We start from the raw sequence: 14,691 nt of genomic DNA on the forward strand, positions 1-14,691 counted from the left end.
TTTGCTCCAAGAAGAAAACATCTTAATCTTATAAATTCTGAGGTTCTTCAAAACAAAAACAAATATATATATATATATAAAAATAAAATTTTATTTCATGCCCCCAAATCTGACTATGGACAGTACACAAACAATACTCAGGCCACTGCAAATCTCACACACACACTCACCACACAAGCACAGACACACAGAGAGACATATGAAAACTACTTTCCAGATTGGAAGCTCTTTGACGTTAACTTTTCTCTTTTCATGTATGTCTTTTTTCATTTGAGGAACTATCTTTGGAGGCATGACTTTATAAATCAAACACTAACAATGTGAAGGGCTATGTGCTACACTGTGAAGATGTTTCATGGGAAACTGGTTATGCAGCTGAGAACTCCATTTTTCCCTCTCTGTGCACTGCCATTTGGGCATGAGCCAGGTGTTATCTAGGAGAGAAAAAATTTGGCCCTAAGTTCTCTTAGTTGAGCCAGCCTCCTCTGGTCACTTTGGAAGTTTGACACTGGTTCTTTGCACACCCCTAAGTGATGTGTATCAGGGAGAAAGTAGCTGGGGGACTGATCAGCAAAAATGGGAAGAAAAAAGAAAAGGAAAGAAAGGATGCAAAATTAATGTGATTTTTAAAAGAAAAGAAAACCAAAAGGGAGAGAAAGACAACATAAAAAGAATAGGGTACAATTAAATTGGGTTTCTTCTCTCCAAATACCCAGTAACATCCTCATGCAGCTTTCCAGCCAGCCATGCACGGATGTAAGCAAACCAAAAGCTGTCAAAGCTGCTCTCTGAGCAGGTGGTCAGGAGTTACGCCAGGAGGCTGAAGGATGGGAGTCTGCTGGTGGAGCCCAAAGAAAAATATTACTCAGCAGCTGCTGCATGGTCTGGGGCAGGGGGATTCTCTGTTTAGCGCCATGACAAGAGCAAATCCTGGCTTCAGCAGCATGAGTTCTAACAGCAGCTTTACCTCAGGCCCACCAATCTTTCTCTCCGAAGGAAGGACAGAGGCTTTCTTCACCTGGGCATACACAAAGCATGGAAAAATCAGTTGCCTTGCAATGCCCTGAAAGAAGGGAAGAAGATTCCTCGGAAAATGGAACCATCATCCCAAGAGTTAAAGGAAATGGAGGAAATAAATGCCAGAATGGGAAATAATTTCCTGTAGAAAAGACTTTGGGATTTAAACTAAAGCTGCACTAATGTACCTGTGCACACGGGACAAAGTTGAAAACGACACTATTCCCACTCCAATCCCCTCAACCTCCAAGTGTCACTCCTCATTGGAGTTCTGAGCCTTCTCTGTAACACACAAGACTCGATACACTACAAAACACATCCTTACCAGCCATGCAGAGTTGAATTTCCTTGCATTTATAAAAAGGTAACAGTAAGAACAGTTCCCTGCTAGGATTTGGGGGCTGCCTACCCTTAGTGCTGGGTTTTGCTCTATTCTCTTTGTTTATTCACCCCATACTTTCAGTGTATAAACCACCAAATGCTCAAGGGTCCCTATGGGTCTGTCAATCTAGCTAAAAAACCCATTTCTTAATGCTCCCCTAAAATTCCCCAGACTAGCTCTGAGACAGTTTCCAGAGGGGACTAAAATGTGTTATACTTCTGGAAATGGCGATTGACACATTTACTTAACACTCAGAAAATAAAGTTCTAGTTTTTTTGGAGGAGAGGAGCAGAGGTGGAAGGCTGATAACTAGACACTTTCTAATGTTTAGACAGGGAGCAACTGCAACAGCTTCTCAAAGCTCTGTGTGGATGTAATGAACCTGAACGAGGGCTGGACTAATCCACAGAAATGCTGGGCATCTCTCCAGCAGAAGTGGTGAAGGTGGGGCAGGGGAGGAAGAGATGCATGTGGCTAAGGATTCCTAGGAGAAAAGGGGGAGGGGTGTTGCAATGGGTGGATGAGAAGGATGCATGTGGCTGGCAGTAGTGGTCTGCTATTGCTGGGAGCTCTGTACAGAGGCCTTTCAGCCTACTCTGTGGAGATAGTTAAACAGATACAGAATGTTAGACTTGTAAGGGCCTACAGAAATCATCCAGTCCAACTTGTTTCAGACTGTTGGCCTAACTTTACCATATAGCTTTGTCAAGAAGTAGCTTTAGACCAGAAATAGCTTTTATAGGCTAACTTTTTTTTGCAGTTTTAGATACCGTTACATCTAGACCATTGCTCATATATTCTGATTATTTTTAAAAATTAGTTTTTAAATAGCTAAGTCACCACTCTTAATTAGGATTATTACTATCTTTGGGAGGAGAAAGACAGGATTTTGTGTTAAATGTTTGGTGAGCTGAGTTACAATTTTCCCTTTGCATCATTATGACTTATCACATAAATGAAGAATTTGTAGAGAATAAAGATTTTTAAATGAGTCTCTGGGTCAGTAACTTTCATTGCTCAAGGTAACCTTCAAGAGATTCTCATCATACAGAGCTATTTAACTGGGTGTATGACTTCTAAATTAGGCAATGGCATTAGTAATGGAATTAAGGACAGTCCCTGCAGAATCTCCCTAAACTCCTCCAATTGTGGCAAAAAACTATGAAAACTACAAAGCATTTAAGATTCCTCTCCACAAAGATCTGGTATTCAGCAACCTTTGAAGAATAAGCCCTCAGTTTATTAACAAAATTGTAGGCATTAGTCCCCAAAGTCACCAGATTATTCAGAAGTGTAAAACATGGCTAAAAATATCCCCTCATCTACTCATTTTCAATTCTGAACCTGTTAATATCAGCATTATGTACAAAGTACAATGCCTTGTACTTACTAAATACTTAATAAACGTTTGTTGTTAGTGAGTTTCTTTGCTTTTCTCTAGGATGTTTTAAATCTAACCATTTTACAGCCTTAAATTGCACTCACTAAGAAAGCCCCAGCTAAGAGTTTTCTAGTAGAAAGATTTCTCAGTGTCCAGTCAATTGTTGGGCCTGGCATTACTTCTTAGAGTCCATCTGAGTGACCTATAAAACTTAGCGTGCTCACCAGAAACACCCTGAAGCTGTAACAATATCATGGGACAGAAAGAAGATTTTATCTACGCTCTCCAGTTGAGAATGTGGAAAAGTCTCATTTTCCCACGTGTCATGACACCTTATCCCACAGTACTCACTCCTTCTCCTGAGGGAATCTGCCCATTGAGGTTCAGCGTCCGGAAGGGAGAGTGAGCCGACAGGCGTTTGTCCCACTCGCTGGGCCGAGGCTCTGGGACAGACTCCATGAAGCTCTTCTTGAGCTCACTAATGCTGGCATGGTGCTTCCTGATCTCCTCCTGGGTCTTGTCTAAATCCTACAGTTGAGAGAACAAAGGAGCAAAACAATAAGCCCTTGAGAATAAAACCAGACCAAGAGCAGCCCATGAGAGGCAGTGGGCCTGGCAGAAAACACACCACATCCAGGAGATAGGTTGCCAAATCCATAGTTGCGCTAAAACTGAAAATATACCACTGGGGTATGCAGCCTTGTTTTCTTTCCTTTTCTTTTTAAAAACAAGGAACTTTTCTCAGAAGCAGATAAGCATCATGACCAGAGGGCATCTTTGAACAACATGATTTGATCAGAGATGTTGTCAAGAGGATTCATTAATCTGACAGCACTGGACTACGATTACCTCTGAGGTCCCCTCCAGTGCGAAGATTCTGTGACTTGTCAAACACCCATGAAGAGTTCCTTCCTTTATTTATTTTACATCTCTCCTTTCTCCTATGATGTCCTGATACTGGAGAGAAGGTACCCCCAGCTCTCTATCACCTAATCCAATTAATGCGGATGGTCTCTCAATTTAATCGCCCTCATTCTGGGTTAGGTGACACTGACCTGGTTTAAGCTCAGGCAGGATGGAGATGATAAAAAGAAAGGAGAGATTGCTGAAGGTTGCTATGACAAAAAAAAATCAAGATTCTACCACTAAGAGTGATATTCATTTTTATCAGGAAGATTGGCAACCTTGGGCTGACTTAGGATTTATGGCTGTCCCCCTAGGTCCCCAACAGCAGCTAAAGTAATGCAAGGTATGCCTTTGGCTACTTATTTTTAAAAATCATTTTTAGTTTACAAACAGGTGGAATCCCATTCTTTCTGATATGATATAAAGTTCACTGCAGTAATCCTCAATGCTGACCTTCATTCTAGACTCAGAAGCTACAACTGATACTGGACATAACAGTTCATCTACTTGGGTTACTGTTCACATGGTACCGAGGAATTCTCTACCAATTTTCTCTACCATTTTTTTCTTCACTCCCAGGTACAATTCAAGGGAATGAGCTTAATCTAATAACTTTCTGTGGATGAGGGTGTGGCTACTAAAAGTCTATCTAAGACTTTATGAGCCTCCTCAACAATTTAGGGATGAGGGGGACAAAGTTCACTGGCCTTAGATATGAATTCTGCATAACCAGAAGCAGGGAACAGGAACTAGAAGGGATATCCTCAAGGAAAAAATGTGGAAGATCTGATAGTTATTCATAGGGAGAAGGGAGGCTCATTTTATTATTTCTATCATTGGATCCCAAGCAAAAACCACAATGCTCTGCATACAATAGATATTTAAATTTAACTGAAAATAAGAAAACTGTATGAGTTGAGCACTGGCGGGGTGGAAGGTAGGGATACACTCAGGTACAGGAACCGAGAAGAGTCATGAAAAATGGCCTCAAAATAAAGTCAGTTCTCCAAAGGAGGTCCTTACCAGAAAATGCCTGACAGCCATTTCTTGAAAACAAGAATTCCGATGCTCCTTTTCTTGTCTTTTTCTTTAAAGAACCCAAAAGATCCATGCTTGGGTTCAAAATACTTGGGAGGTCCTAGACGTTTAATAGCTGTTAAAAATCCCAGGAATTTATTTCTTATCAGCATAGCTATGTACTCAGGAGAAGGTGGATGTTAAGTCCACATCCTGGTTTACTGCATGCGTTTCAGAACTGACTTTTATTTGGCCCCCTAGATAAAAACCTCTTTTTACAAAAGAAATGGAGTTTATTTAAAATAAAAGGTTTATATTTAATGTGTGTGTATATATACATATATACTCACATTTTCAAAAGCAATACTAAAGGGAAATTAGCATGTAGGTAGGGGAATCAGTAGAAGAACCCTAATTTTTATTCTAGATCTATAGTTTACTTACTAAACTCAATTGCTCTTTAATCTATTTGCCCATTTTCTTACATTAGACTGAACTATGAATTATTGCTTTACAATCACTCAAAGAAAAGACTGACCCAGGAGAGAAGATCCTGTGATTTGTTCCTCAGAGTACTTCCTGCATGCTGGGATGAATTGTGGGTATTTCTCATGCATACAGGCTTCACCAATGAAAAGTGACAGTTGGAGTTTTTGTCTCAGCAAAGAGCAAAAGGGATATGTTTACTAGCTATGGAAATGCATGAACAAGCCAGAGCCTAGTAAGAATTTAGCATAAAGACCCGATTCCTGCTTGGAAATTAAGTGCATGGAGAAGGTGAAGAATAAAGGTGAAGAACAACTTTTTAAAAATCAGAAGTATTTAAGTGGTAAGCAGAAAAAGACCTAAGATCCAGCAAGAGAAAAAAAAAACACCCATCAAACCAGAGTTTTCCATGGAAGCCCTTTAATGATTGACAAAGGTGATTGCTATGTCCATCCTGCCAAGCTTGTGACACTGTTTGGGTCCCGAGATGATAAGGGCTTTCAATGGCAGCAAAATGGAAAGATACTAGACTTGGAGTCAGAGGACTTGAGCTTGAATTCTGGCTATTGAACCACTACGTATAATCCTGGACAATATATAACCTTCCTGGGCCTCAGTCTTCTCACCTATACAATGAGAGGATTAGACTCAGTGATCTCTTCAGTTCCTTCCAAATCTAACTATGTTATGAAGTCAGTGGATTCTTAGTGAGGTTAGCTAGCCCTCTGAGAAATTTGGGGGTGGAAGGAGAAGGAATATGGTAGGGATTTGGTAACAATGAAGAAACTCTGAAGGCAACCATTTCAAAGATATTTACTGTGCACACTTGCTTTGGAAGATGAGGGTAGAAGAGAAAAGGATTTTAAAGTGAACCTGACCTTGTTTATGCCAGAATAAAAGTAGCAAATGGGGGTAATACCTTGCTCAATGACAGATAACATAGTTTTGGAAGAGGAAAAACTTTCTCCCTAGAGGAAGCATTAAAGTATAATCAGCTAAATTTCCTCAATGACCCAAAGGTTAGACAATTTTACTGATATCCCCAATCTCATAATTTCAGCAGTAATCAAACGAAAAAGCTTTATTAAATAGAAATGTTTTCAAAAGTTGGTTAGTAGCCTCTATTTTAAAACACACACACTTGTTTAGGAATCCCCTCTCATGGCTATCAATGAAATGCTAGGAGAAAAAAAAAAGCACATCACACACAGGAACACTGTCAATCTCAGAAGTCACAACACACTCTATGGAACACAGGGCAAATATATGATTGGTACTGTAGGTTCCTGTTGGGGGAGGGATGGAAGAAAACAATCTGGGGAGAGGGCTTCTCCTCAAGGGTGGCCTAGTTAAGAAATACATTTTTATTTGAAATTAACAGATGATCCCATAAGGGGCAAACACAATTTTGTTATCATCAAACTCTGGAGCCTGAGCCAATTCTAGGCTACTCCTAAGTATGTAGCTACAGGCTGGGTAGAATCCAGTGAATCTGCTAAAGTTTGAAATAATCCACATGAAATTTTGAGTCATCCCTGGCTCACAGAACTCTCATTCCATTTTGTCTGGAAGAACTGAAGGAGCAAGGGACTTCTTGTCTGGGTACCTCTCCAAACCTGGCTGTTAGATTACACTTTGGAGGGTACTATCAACAAAGGAGAAAATAAAGAATTGCAGAATAAAATTCTTAATGTTTGGTTTCTGAGAATTAAATGGAGCAGGATCTCAGGCATGAAGCCTATTCTGCTGGATATTAAAAATACACACAGAGCTGGCAAAAGGGAAGAGAGTAATTCCACAATCTGAGATTTATGGTTGCTATCTGGAGGCAAGTGGCTTTCTCACATTTTAGATGAAGAAACAACCAGTCAAGGCTAAGTGAATTGACAGAGGCCATATATTTAGCCAGTGGCAGATGTAAGGAAGAACTCTCATTCCTTCCAACAGCTTACAATTTAATTTGATCATAGAATAGTGCTATATGAAGACTAGTATTTAATATATGCTTTTGGAATGACTGATTCATCAACCTACACTTTCCAAAAATGGAAGAAAAATGGTGATTTCACTTGACCAGACATACTATTCCTTTTCCAGCACCCTGCTAAATGCACTTACCCCTTTGCATGCCTGACATAAATAATTATGATTTAGATACATGTTTTATTCATTTGTCTGCTAGTGTTTAATATTCTGATCAACACTGTGTTAGATCATAGCTTCCCAAGATACAAGAATTGTGTCTAACTTGTTCCATACAACACAATGTCATGTTGGCAACAATTTCTCTGTTTCTTTAATTATAGGATCATGATAGGTTAGGAAGAGAACATGACAGGTTATCTAATTTCTTCCTTCAGTCAGAAATATGACACTACAGGAAGCAGATTATGAATCCACACAAAGAAAAACCTCCTAACAATTAAGGATATCCAACAATGGGATGGGCTACCTCAGCAGGGAATGAAAATTCTCTGTCACTGGAGACCTTAATGATCTAAAAGCTCAATGATCACATGTCAGGTATGTCACAGAGAGAATTCATGTTTCAGGTAGAAGTTGAGGGCTGTTCCTACTTGGCTTTAAGAAAAACACTAAAAAATCATCTCAAATTAAAATTGATTCAATTAAAAATTTCCTACAAAGAAGGAGAATGAAGAAACTGATGCAGTGATACATCTCAACATTTAAGGAACCTATAGTGGGGAAATTCTTAACATTTAAGCTAAACCCTTAATACTAGAATTAAGCCTACTTCTTTTGCTCTGTATTCAGGGGATCAGCTGGTCATTAGGCTCTATTTAAGAGTCCTTCAAAAGCTGGAGGATAATTAAAGTGCCCTTCTAGCAACTGAATAATAGAAGCTCTTTTAAAGTCTTGTTCAGGGGTCTCAATGGCTGACCCCTTTTGACAGTTTTATATAGTTCTTTTCCCAAATTTAAGCCTAGTTATAGAATCTAGAATAGGATACAGTAGGTGAGGAGGGGGTTTGACCAATGTTGGGGGATAACAAGAGCATTATTTCATCATTCCTATATTACTCTCTACACTGTACCCTGATTTGCTTTTCCTTACTGCCTTTTTTTTTTTTAAAGATCACAGTATCTTAAGTATAATGGAAAGAACTCTGGTCTTGGCAGTCAGAAAACTTGGGTTCAAATAAGCTATGGAAGCCTAGGCAAGTCATGCAACCCCTCTACCTCAGTTTCCCCATGGGTAAATGAGGGTAAGGATATTTACACAATCTGCCTTACCGAGCTGTTATAAGGAACAAATGGGGTCAAGTATTAAATAAACATGGGTTCTTAGTCTTCCTTCTTTTCTGGCTTCTTTTGGTTTCCGACACTATGAATTTAGTAAGCTCATCTGAACTCTGAACCTATATTTAAATGTACTTAACATATTTCCAATTTGCCCATCTTACCATTCCCCTATCTGAACCTCCACACGGTTTCAGGCCAGCAGATGAAAATAATGCAACTTTTATCTGAGACCTGGGCTCATCTTTGGGAAAATTCAGGAGACTCTGAGCATGAATATGAACTTCCTGAGAATAAGCAAATGGATAACCAGTCCCCCATTTGAAATGGAGGTAGTCCCAATCATATATTTTTCAGATAAGTATGACAGATGAAAACTAAAAAGGCAAGAGAGATGGTTGCAAATATTCATGTTTTATCAACATGCAAAAGCGTTTTTTAAATCTAAAATTTTCTCATGCAAGAGCATGCAAAACCAAATGCAGCACAGGAGGAAGAAAAAGAGGCCAGCAAAGAATGCAGAAGGTTCCAGGCAACCAACTGAAATTAGCTTCAAGTTCATACAAACCTCCAACATTAAATTGCTATGTCTGATATAAATGTTTTCACCATCTAGTCTCTTTGTTTTTTTCTGTGAAAATGAAAGGGGGAAAAAAACAGAAAAGCACAAAAAATTAAAATGTTGTTCTTGCAGGAAAAATTGCAAATTGGCAAATCAAAAAATGTTTAAAACCAAACATCTGGGACACAGCATATGACACAACACGGAATGGTCATGGAACCACAATCACCACCAAAAAAAAAAAATGGACGAATTTGTGAGTGATGGAAGAATGTGGTGATTTCATTTAAACAGACAGCGCTCCTTGTTTTATTGGCTTCCCCGACATCAAATTCATGCTTCCTACTCACACCTGAAGCTACAAAGGTCTTTTAAATAAGGAGAAAATGCAAATCATTTAAAAAACTTCAGAAGTTGTGGATATTTACTTAGAAAGATAATCATTTATTTTTCAACATCAGGTTGCAAGTTTGGTGGCAAACTACATGACAAACACCTCTCATGCTTTGTGTGAGGCAGGGATGTCAGATAACAGCTCTCTGGAGTAAAAATAGTATTCACCTCACTTATATAAGATGGGGGAAACACAGCAAAGGAGGGACGGGCAAACAAAGCCAGTTTCTGACAATGACACAAAACTACTACCTTGATGGTGAGTTTGACAAATTTGAATAAAATGCTTTAATAACAAAAAGGCATTTTCATCATTTTACCAACAAGCCAAACTTCTAGCTGACACATGTCATGAAAAGGTGAATAAAGGATTGTTTTTCCTTTGGTCTCCTTTGCTGATCTCTGCTCTCCACGTGAGAGCGTGAGGTAAGGACAGCCTTCAAGTAATCAATAAGAAGCCAATGAAAAGAATGGGTCACTGTCTCTTTAATGCACTTAAAGTGAGCGTGGGCAAAGTGGCAATGTTGCTTGGTGAAATTGAAAAGTGTCTAACCTTCCTCATTCTTATCAGATCTTCTGTTTTTTCTGCAGGTTGCTGTTTTGCAGTAATTGAAAAAAAAAGAAAAGAAAAAATGATAAAAAGTTGGCTCATTGAAATTTGCTTGGACCTTCATTTTACAACCTTGAAAAAAAATAGAAGAAAAAAATGGGGGCAGAAAAAAAATTAAAAGGAGCATGAGCAACTGTCGGCACAAACCTGGATTTGGTCACCATTTATGGTGGGTGGTGTGACCTCGATGTGGGTTTTTTCCACCTACATTTAAGAAATAAAGTGGCAAAAACAGTTCAGGTTAGTGGGTTTTTCAGGAATAGCTTTGCTCCAACACATAAGTTGAACATTTTAGCTGGTTGTAAAACACAATCTAATATATAATCATCACCATGCAGTCTTGAGGAAGGTGTTATGGGAAAGCAGCTCACTCACTTCCAGTAACAATCTATTAGTTCACTTTCGCATCTTTGAAGCCAAAATGGTCATTTGGAAAACAGATTTAGAAAAGAGGATTCCAGGTAAGTATTCCATTTAGCTTAAGGTTAAGTGAGTATGCTTCTTTAAAGGAAAAGTTGACTGGTAGTTATTACCAAAAATCAAGGCCTTAATCAAATTGTCATTGTGTCTGTATAAATGACTTTATGTTTCTTTTGGTGGTCAGAAAGCACTTCAGAAAATATTTTTTAAAACCATTTCATAGGAAAAAAAAAGAAGAAAAAATTGAGGCATGGTATATATTTCAGAGACAAATAATTCATATCTGCATTTAACACACATACAGTATACAATATGATTTAAAACCAAAAAGGGAAGTACGAAATTTTTGCTAGCTGACCAAATTTTTTTTAAAAACCTTCCATACCTATACCTCAGCTAATCACATATTAAATCATAAAATCCACTGACCTAAAACAGACACTATGCATCATTAAATGTGATGAATATAGAATATATGCAATGTTATGAGACCTCAATATCTGTAAACCAGTAATGCACAGTGACAGACTACTTCCATCTATCATTCTGTTATCACGTATATTGTCTAAATCCGATAGATATGATTTCCTTTTATGCAACAAAGCTATTTTGTTACTCGGATTACATGACAAATATGGTTTTAGGTCAATGTCAGATTTCTCAGCACTACAATTCCAACTTGCTACAAACAAAATCAGAACAGAGTTTATTGTTATTGTTAATATGGGGAACAATTAAGATAATTGAGGATTACCAGAGATGGCTTTCAACTGATTACAGTGAGATTACCTGAAGTACATTTACATAACAATTAATTGGCAAGAAGACTCATTCCTATCACTCAAATGGGGGCACATACCAAGGGAGAATTCTTCCCACTCTGCTACAGTCGCAATTGCAAAGGGATGCTATTCTTAGACACAATTATGTCTGTCCTACAGGCAGGCAGAGAACAAGTAAATTAGCAGAAGGCCAGAGGAGTTTTAGCCATTGCCAACACAGCTCCCTGCCAAATGTTATAATATAACACTTTCCAGACAGTCAGTGTAAAGGATGGAGGGGCAGAGGTAATATCATCAGAAATGCCAAGCTGTACAATGAGCAAGAAAAAATAGTCAGCTCTGATACTCTGTTATAAAGGCACTACTGACATTGAACCTAAAGTTCAGCTATTTTTCAGTCATGTCTCTTTGTGACTCCATTTGGGGTTTTTTTTTTGGCAGAGATACTAGAGTGGTTTGCCTTTTTCTTCTCCAGCTCATTTCACAGATGGGAAACGGAGGCAAACAGGGCTAAGTGACTTGCCCAGGGTCAAAAAGCTAGTAAATAAGGCCAGACTGGAACTCAGGAAGATGAGTCTTACTGACTTCAGGCCCGGCAATCCATCTCCTGTGCCCACCTAACTGCCCCAACACAGGTGGCCACAACAATGCTTGCATTGCCAGTATATACATAGATATGCACAGTCTCTCTCTTTGGACCCAAGTTAGACCTAAAGCACAAAAAATAGGCAAAAAAAAAAATCCTTGCATGCAGCTGCATCTTTTGAGATCATGTGACACAGTATAAAGAACACTGGCCTTAGAGTGAAGACACCGGGGTTTGAATTCCACACATGCAAACTGTTAGCCACATGACTTGGCCAAGTCATTTCCCTTCTTTGGAGCTCACCTTGCTGACTTCTAAAATGAAGGGGCTGGAGTATATCATCTCCAGGGTCCCTTGCCAGGTCTAAAATTCTTTGACACTGTGAGTCTAAAGTAAGCCAGTCTAATCTGTGGTCTAAGTGAAGAATTAGCACAAATAGGCCACAGTTAATCAAATTGCCAAGGTAGCAGAACTTCCTGAGGGTCTAATGGATATTAGATTTCGCAACTGCTTGACAAAATTTAAAATCTCTTCTTAAAAAGATCGACACATTCCTCTCTCATAATTCATGCTATCAATAGTGGCATTTGTACCTTCTCTAATAAAGTGAAATGAACACCTCAGGACTAGCATTACTTATACATGCTTAAATAGTTCTGTCAACATATACAAGGTTACCCCAACGCCTTCCTGATCCTCTGGGAAATTAGCTGATAAACTCAAGGCATTTACAAAGGGGCTCAGTGATACTATGTACAATCAACTCAGAGTCATAACAAACTCAAGAGAATGGCTTCTCTTCATTGGTGAGGCAAATCCTAAAAATTCAACATACAAATGGACCTCATTTTTATGAAATAAACATGCTCTGGAAAAGCTGTATGTATATCAGATTATTTTTAACACATTTAAGCTTTACTACTTAAAGAACTTCCATTGGGAAAATAATCATTTAATTTTGTAAATCTGGTCTTTTACATACTGGCTCTTTGCATCAAGTGGATACATATAACTTATTCAGGAACAGCTGTGCAGACTTCAACCGTATAGGTGTTTCCTAGAATTAAAAAGGAAGCCTTTTGACATCCCCCCCTTTCCTATTACTCAGTTGGTGGTGATGATGGGGTGGTCCAGAGATATGGAACACTGCATATAATGTAAGTTTTTTTGATGTATTGATTGGTTTTGCTGGATTTTTTTTTCTTCCTACTTTTCTTTCTCTTTTTAAAATATTCTCTGTTATAAGGAATGTCTCTCTAGGAGGGAAGAAGGGGAGGGTTAAAGGGAGAAAATCTGAGATACATAAAAACAAAAGATAGCAATGAAAATGTCAAGGAGTTCTCTCCCTTGAGGACACAATTATGTCAAAAGAAAACAAAAAAAGTGAGAAGGGTCTGATAACAGGTGGAGGTACAAGTCGAGAGAACACCAGTTTGGGAGTCACGAGACCTGGTCTCTGCCATTTACATGCCGGTACATTTACAATCCAGTCTCTGCTCTGCCATTTACATGCCATGTGACGATGGACAAGTCACTTCATCTCCTTTGGCCTCAGTTTTAAAGCAGTAAAACTATTAGATGATAGTTTTGTAAAATGATGGAATTATAAGTAAAATGAAGGAGCTGGACTAAATCAGGGTGCTTAATCTGAGAATTGGCCTTTTTTTCTATTTTGATATATTATCAATATGTATTTTACTTCATATATTTAAAATGCAATTCTACAAATGAGTTTACAAACTTCAGACTGCCAAAGGGATCCAGGACACAAAAAACCTGAAGCAGGCCTGCACTAGACATCTTCTAATACTGTTATCAGCTCTAAAATTTTGAGCCAGATGCTTCCTCGTTACATCGGCTGATTCAAAACCCAGTAACCCCACCCTCATTACAGAAAAACAAAACAAGGAAAATGCTCTGAAACCTCCTCAGTTAACCAGGAAGAGCACAGGGACCAGGTACTCTAGGGAAACACCAAACTAGTGTAACAAGTATACCTTCCATACTTCAGTGGGCTCTGGTTCCACTTCTTCGGGTGCCACTTCTTCCTTTTTAATCTCTACCTTCACAGTTTCCTTCTGCACTTTAGAGACTGTGGGTTTCTTGCCATTCGAGGTACCAGGAAAGTTGCCTTCTGGACCATGGCTCTGAGCAATGGCTGGTGCTGAGGTAGGCCGAGGGCTTCGGTCTGGTGTCTCTACTGCTCCAGCTGGACGGAGAGAAGAGGAAAGGTAAAAAAAAAAAAGGGCAAGATTCACAATGCCCCATTTCAAAAACCACTAGACAAAGGAGCTATGATCTTCATAGCCATACTCATGCTGTGCTGTAGTATATATGTCCAAAACTTAACTCATCTCACCACTTGAAATGGGTCTTTCCTTCTTACACTATCTCTGTGTCACCAGCATGTTATCTAGTGAATCAGGCCTAAAAATCTATTCATCATTGACTCTTCTTTCTCCCTTACCCTCACATCTAATCAGTTATCTAGTCCTGCTATCTGGCACATAGTAGGTGCTTAATAACTACTAGATGACCGGCTATTGATTCAACCTCCCCCATCTCTCTCATGTGTAACATTCACATTGCCACCACTAATTCAGGTCGTTATTACTTTTCACCTCAACTATTGTAATAGCCTCACCAGGAATATTCTAAAAAGATTATCTTCCTGCTTTCAGTTTTCCCCCTTTCCAAACCTTCTTTCACTGAGCTGCCAAAATCTAGCCACGTTCTCTCCCTTCCCAGAAACCTTGAGGGACTCCCTATTGCCTAAAGGGGGAGAAAGACAAACTTTGTAGGTTGGCCAGTAAGGCCCACTATGATCTAGCTCTCCTCTACCTTTCTAGCATCATTTCACACTATTCCTCCCACTCACATGCTCTGTGC

General features: G+C 39.0%; 1 protein-coding gene across 15 annotated transcripts in view; it reads right to left on the bottom strand.

Annotated features, from left to right (window-relative positions):
- The window catches only part of EPB41 (erythrocyte membrane protein band 4.1), a 184,065-nt gene that overhangs the window by 39,769 nt on the left and 129,605 nt on the right, over positions 1-14,691 (bottom strand). For 5 of the 15 annotated variants that reach the window (XM_020983325.2, XM_020983330.2, XM_078145526.1 and 2 more), the window contains exons 12-16: positions 13,800-14,011; positions 10,162-10,218; positions 9,958-9,999; positions 9,018-9,080; positions 3,132-3,308 (exon numbers count right to left, since the gene is read on the bottom strand). In XM_020983325.2, the coding sequence (XP_020838984.1) occupies positions 3,132-3,308; positions 9,018-9,080; positions 9,958-9,999; positions 10,162-10,218; positions 13,800-14,011 (551 nt within the window). Of the gene's footprint in view, positions 1-967; positions 1,019-3,131; positions 3,309-9,017; positions 9,081-9,957; positions 10,000-10,161; positions 10,219-13,799; positions 14,012-14,691 lie in introns of all 15 variants that reach the window. The other 10 variants (XM_020983327.2, XM_020983339.2, XM_020983334.2 and 7 more) reach the window with 6 other exon arrangements.

This window comes from Phascolarctos cinereus, unplaced genomic scaffold, assembly GCF_003287225.1.
Source record: "Phascolarctos cinereus isolate Bilbo 61053 unplaced genomic scaffold, phaCin_HiC Scaffold_726;HRSCAF=1367, whole genome shotgun sequence".
Taxonomy (NCBI): Eukaryota; Metazoa; Chordata; class Mammalia; order Diprotodontia; family Phascolarctidae; genus Phascolarctos; species Phascolarctos cinereus.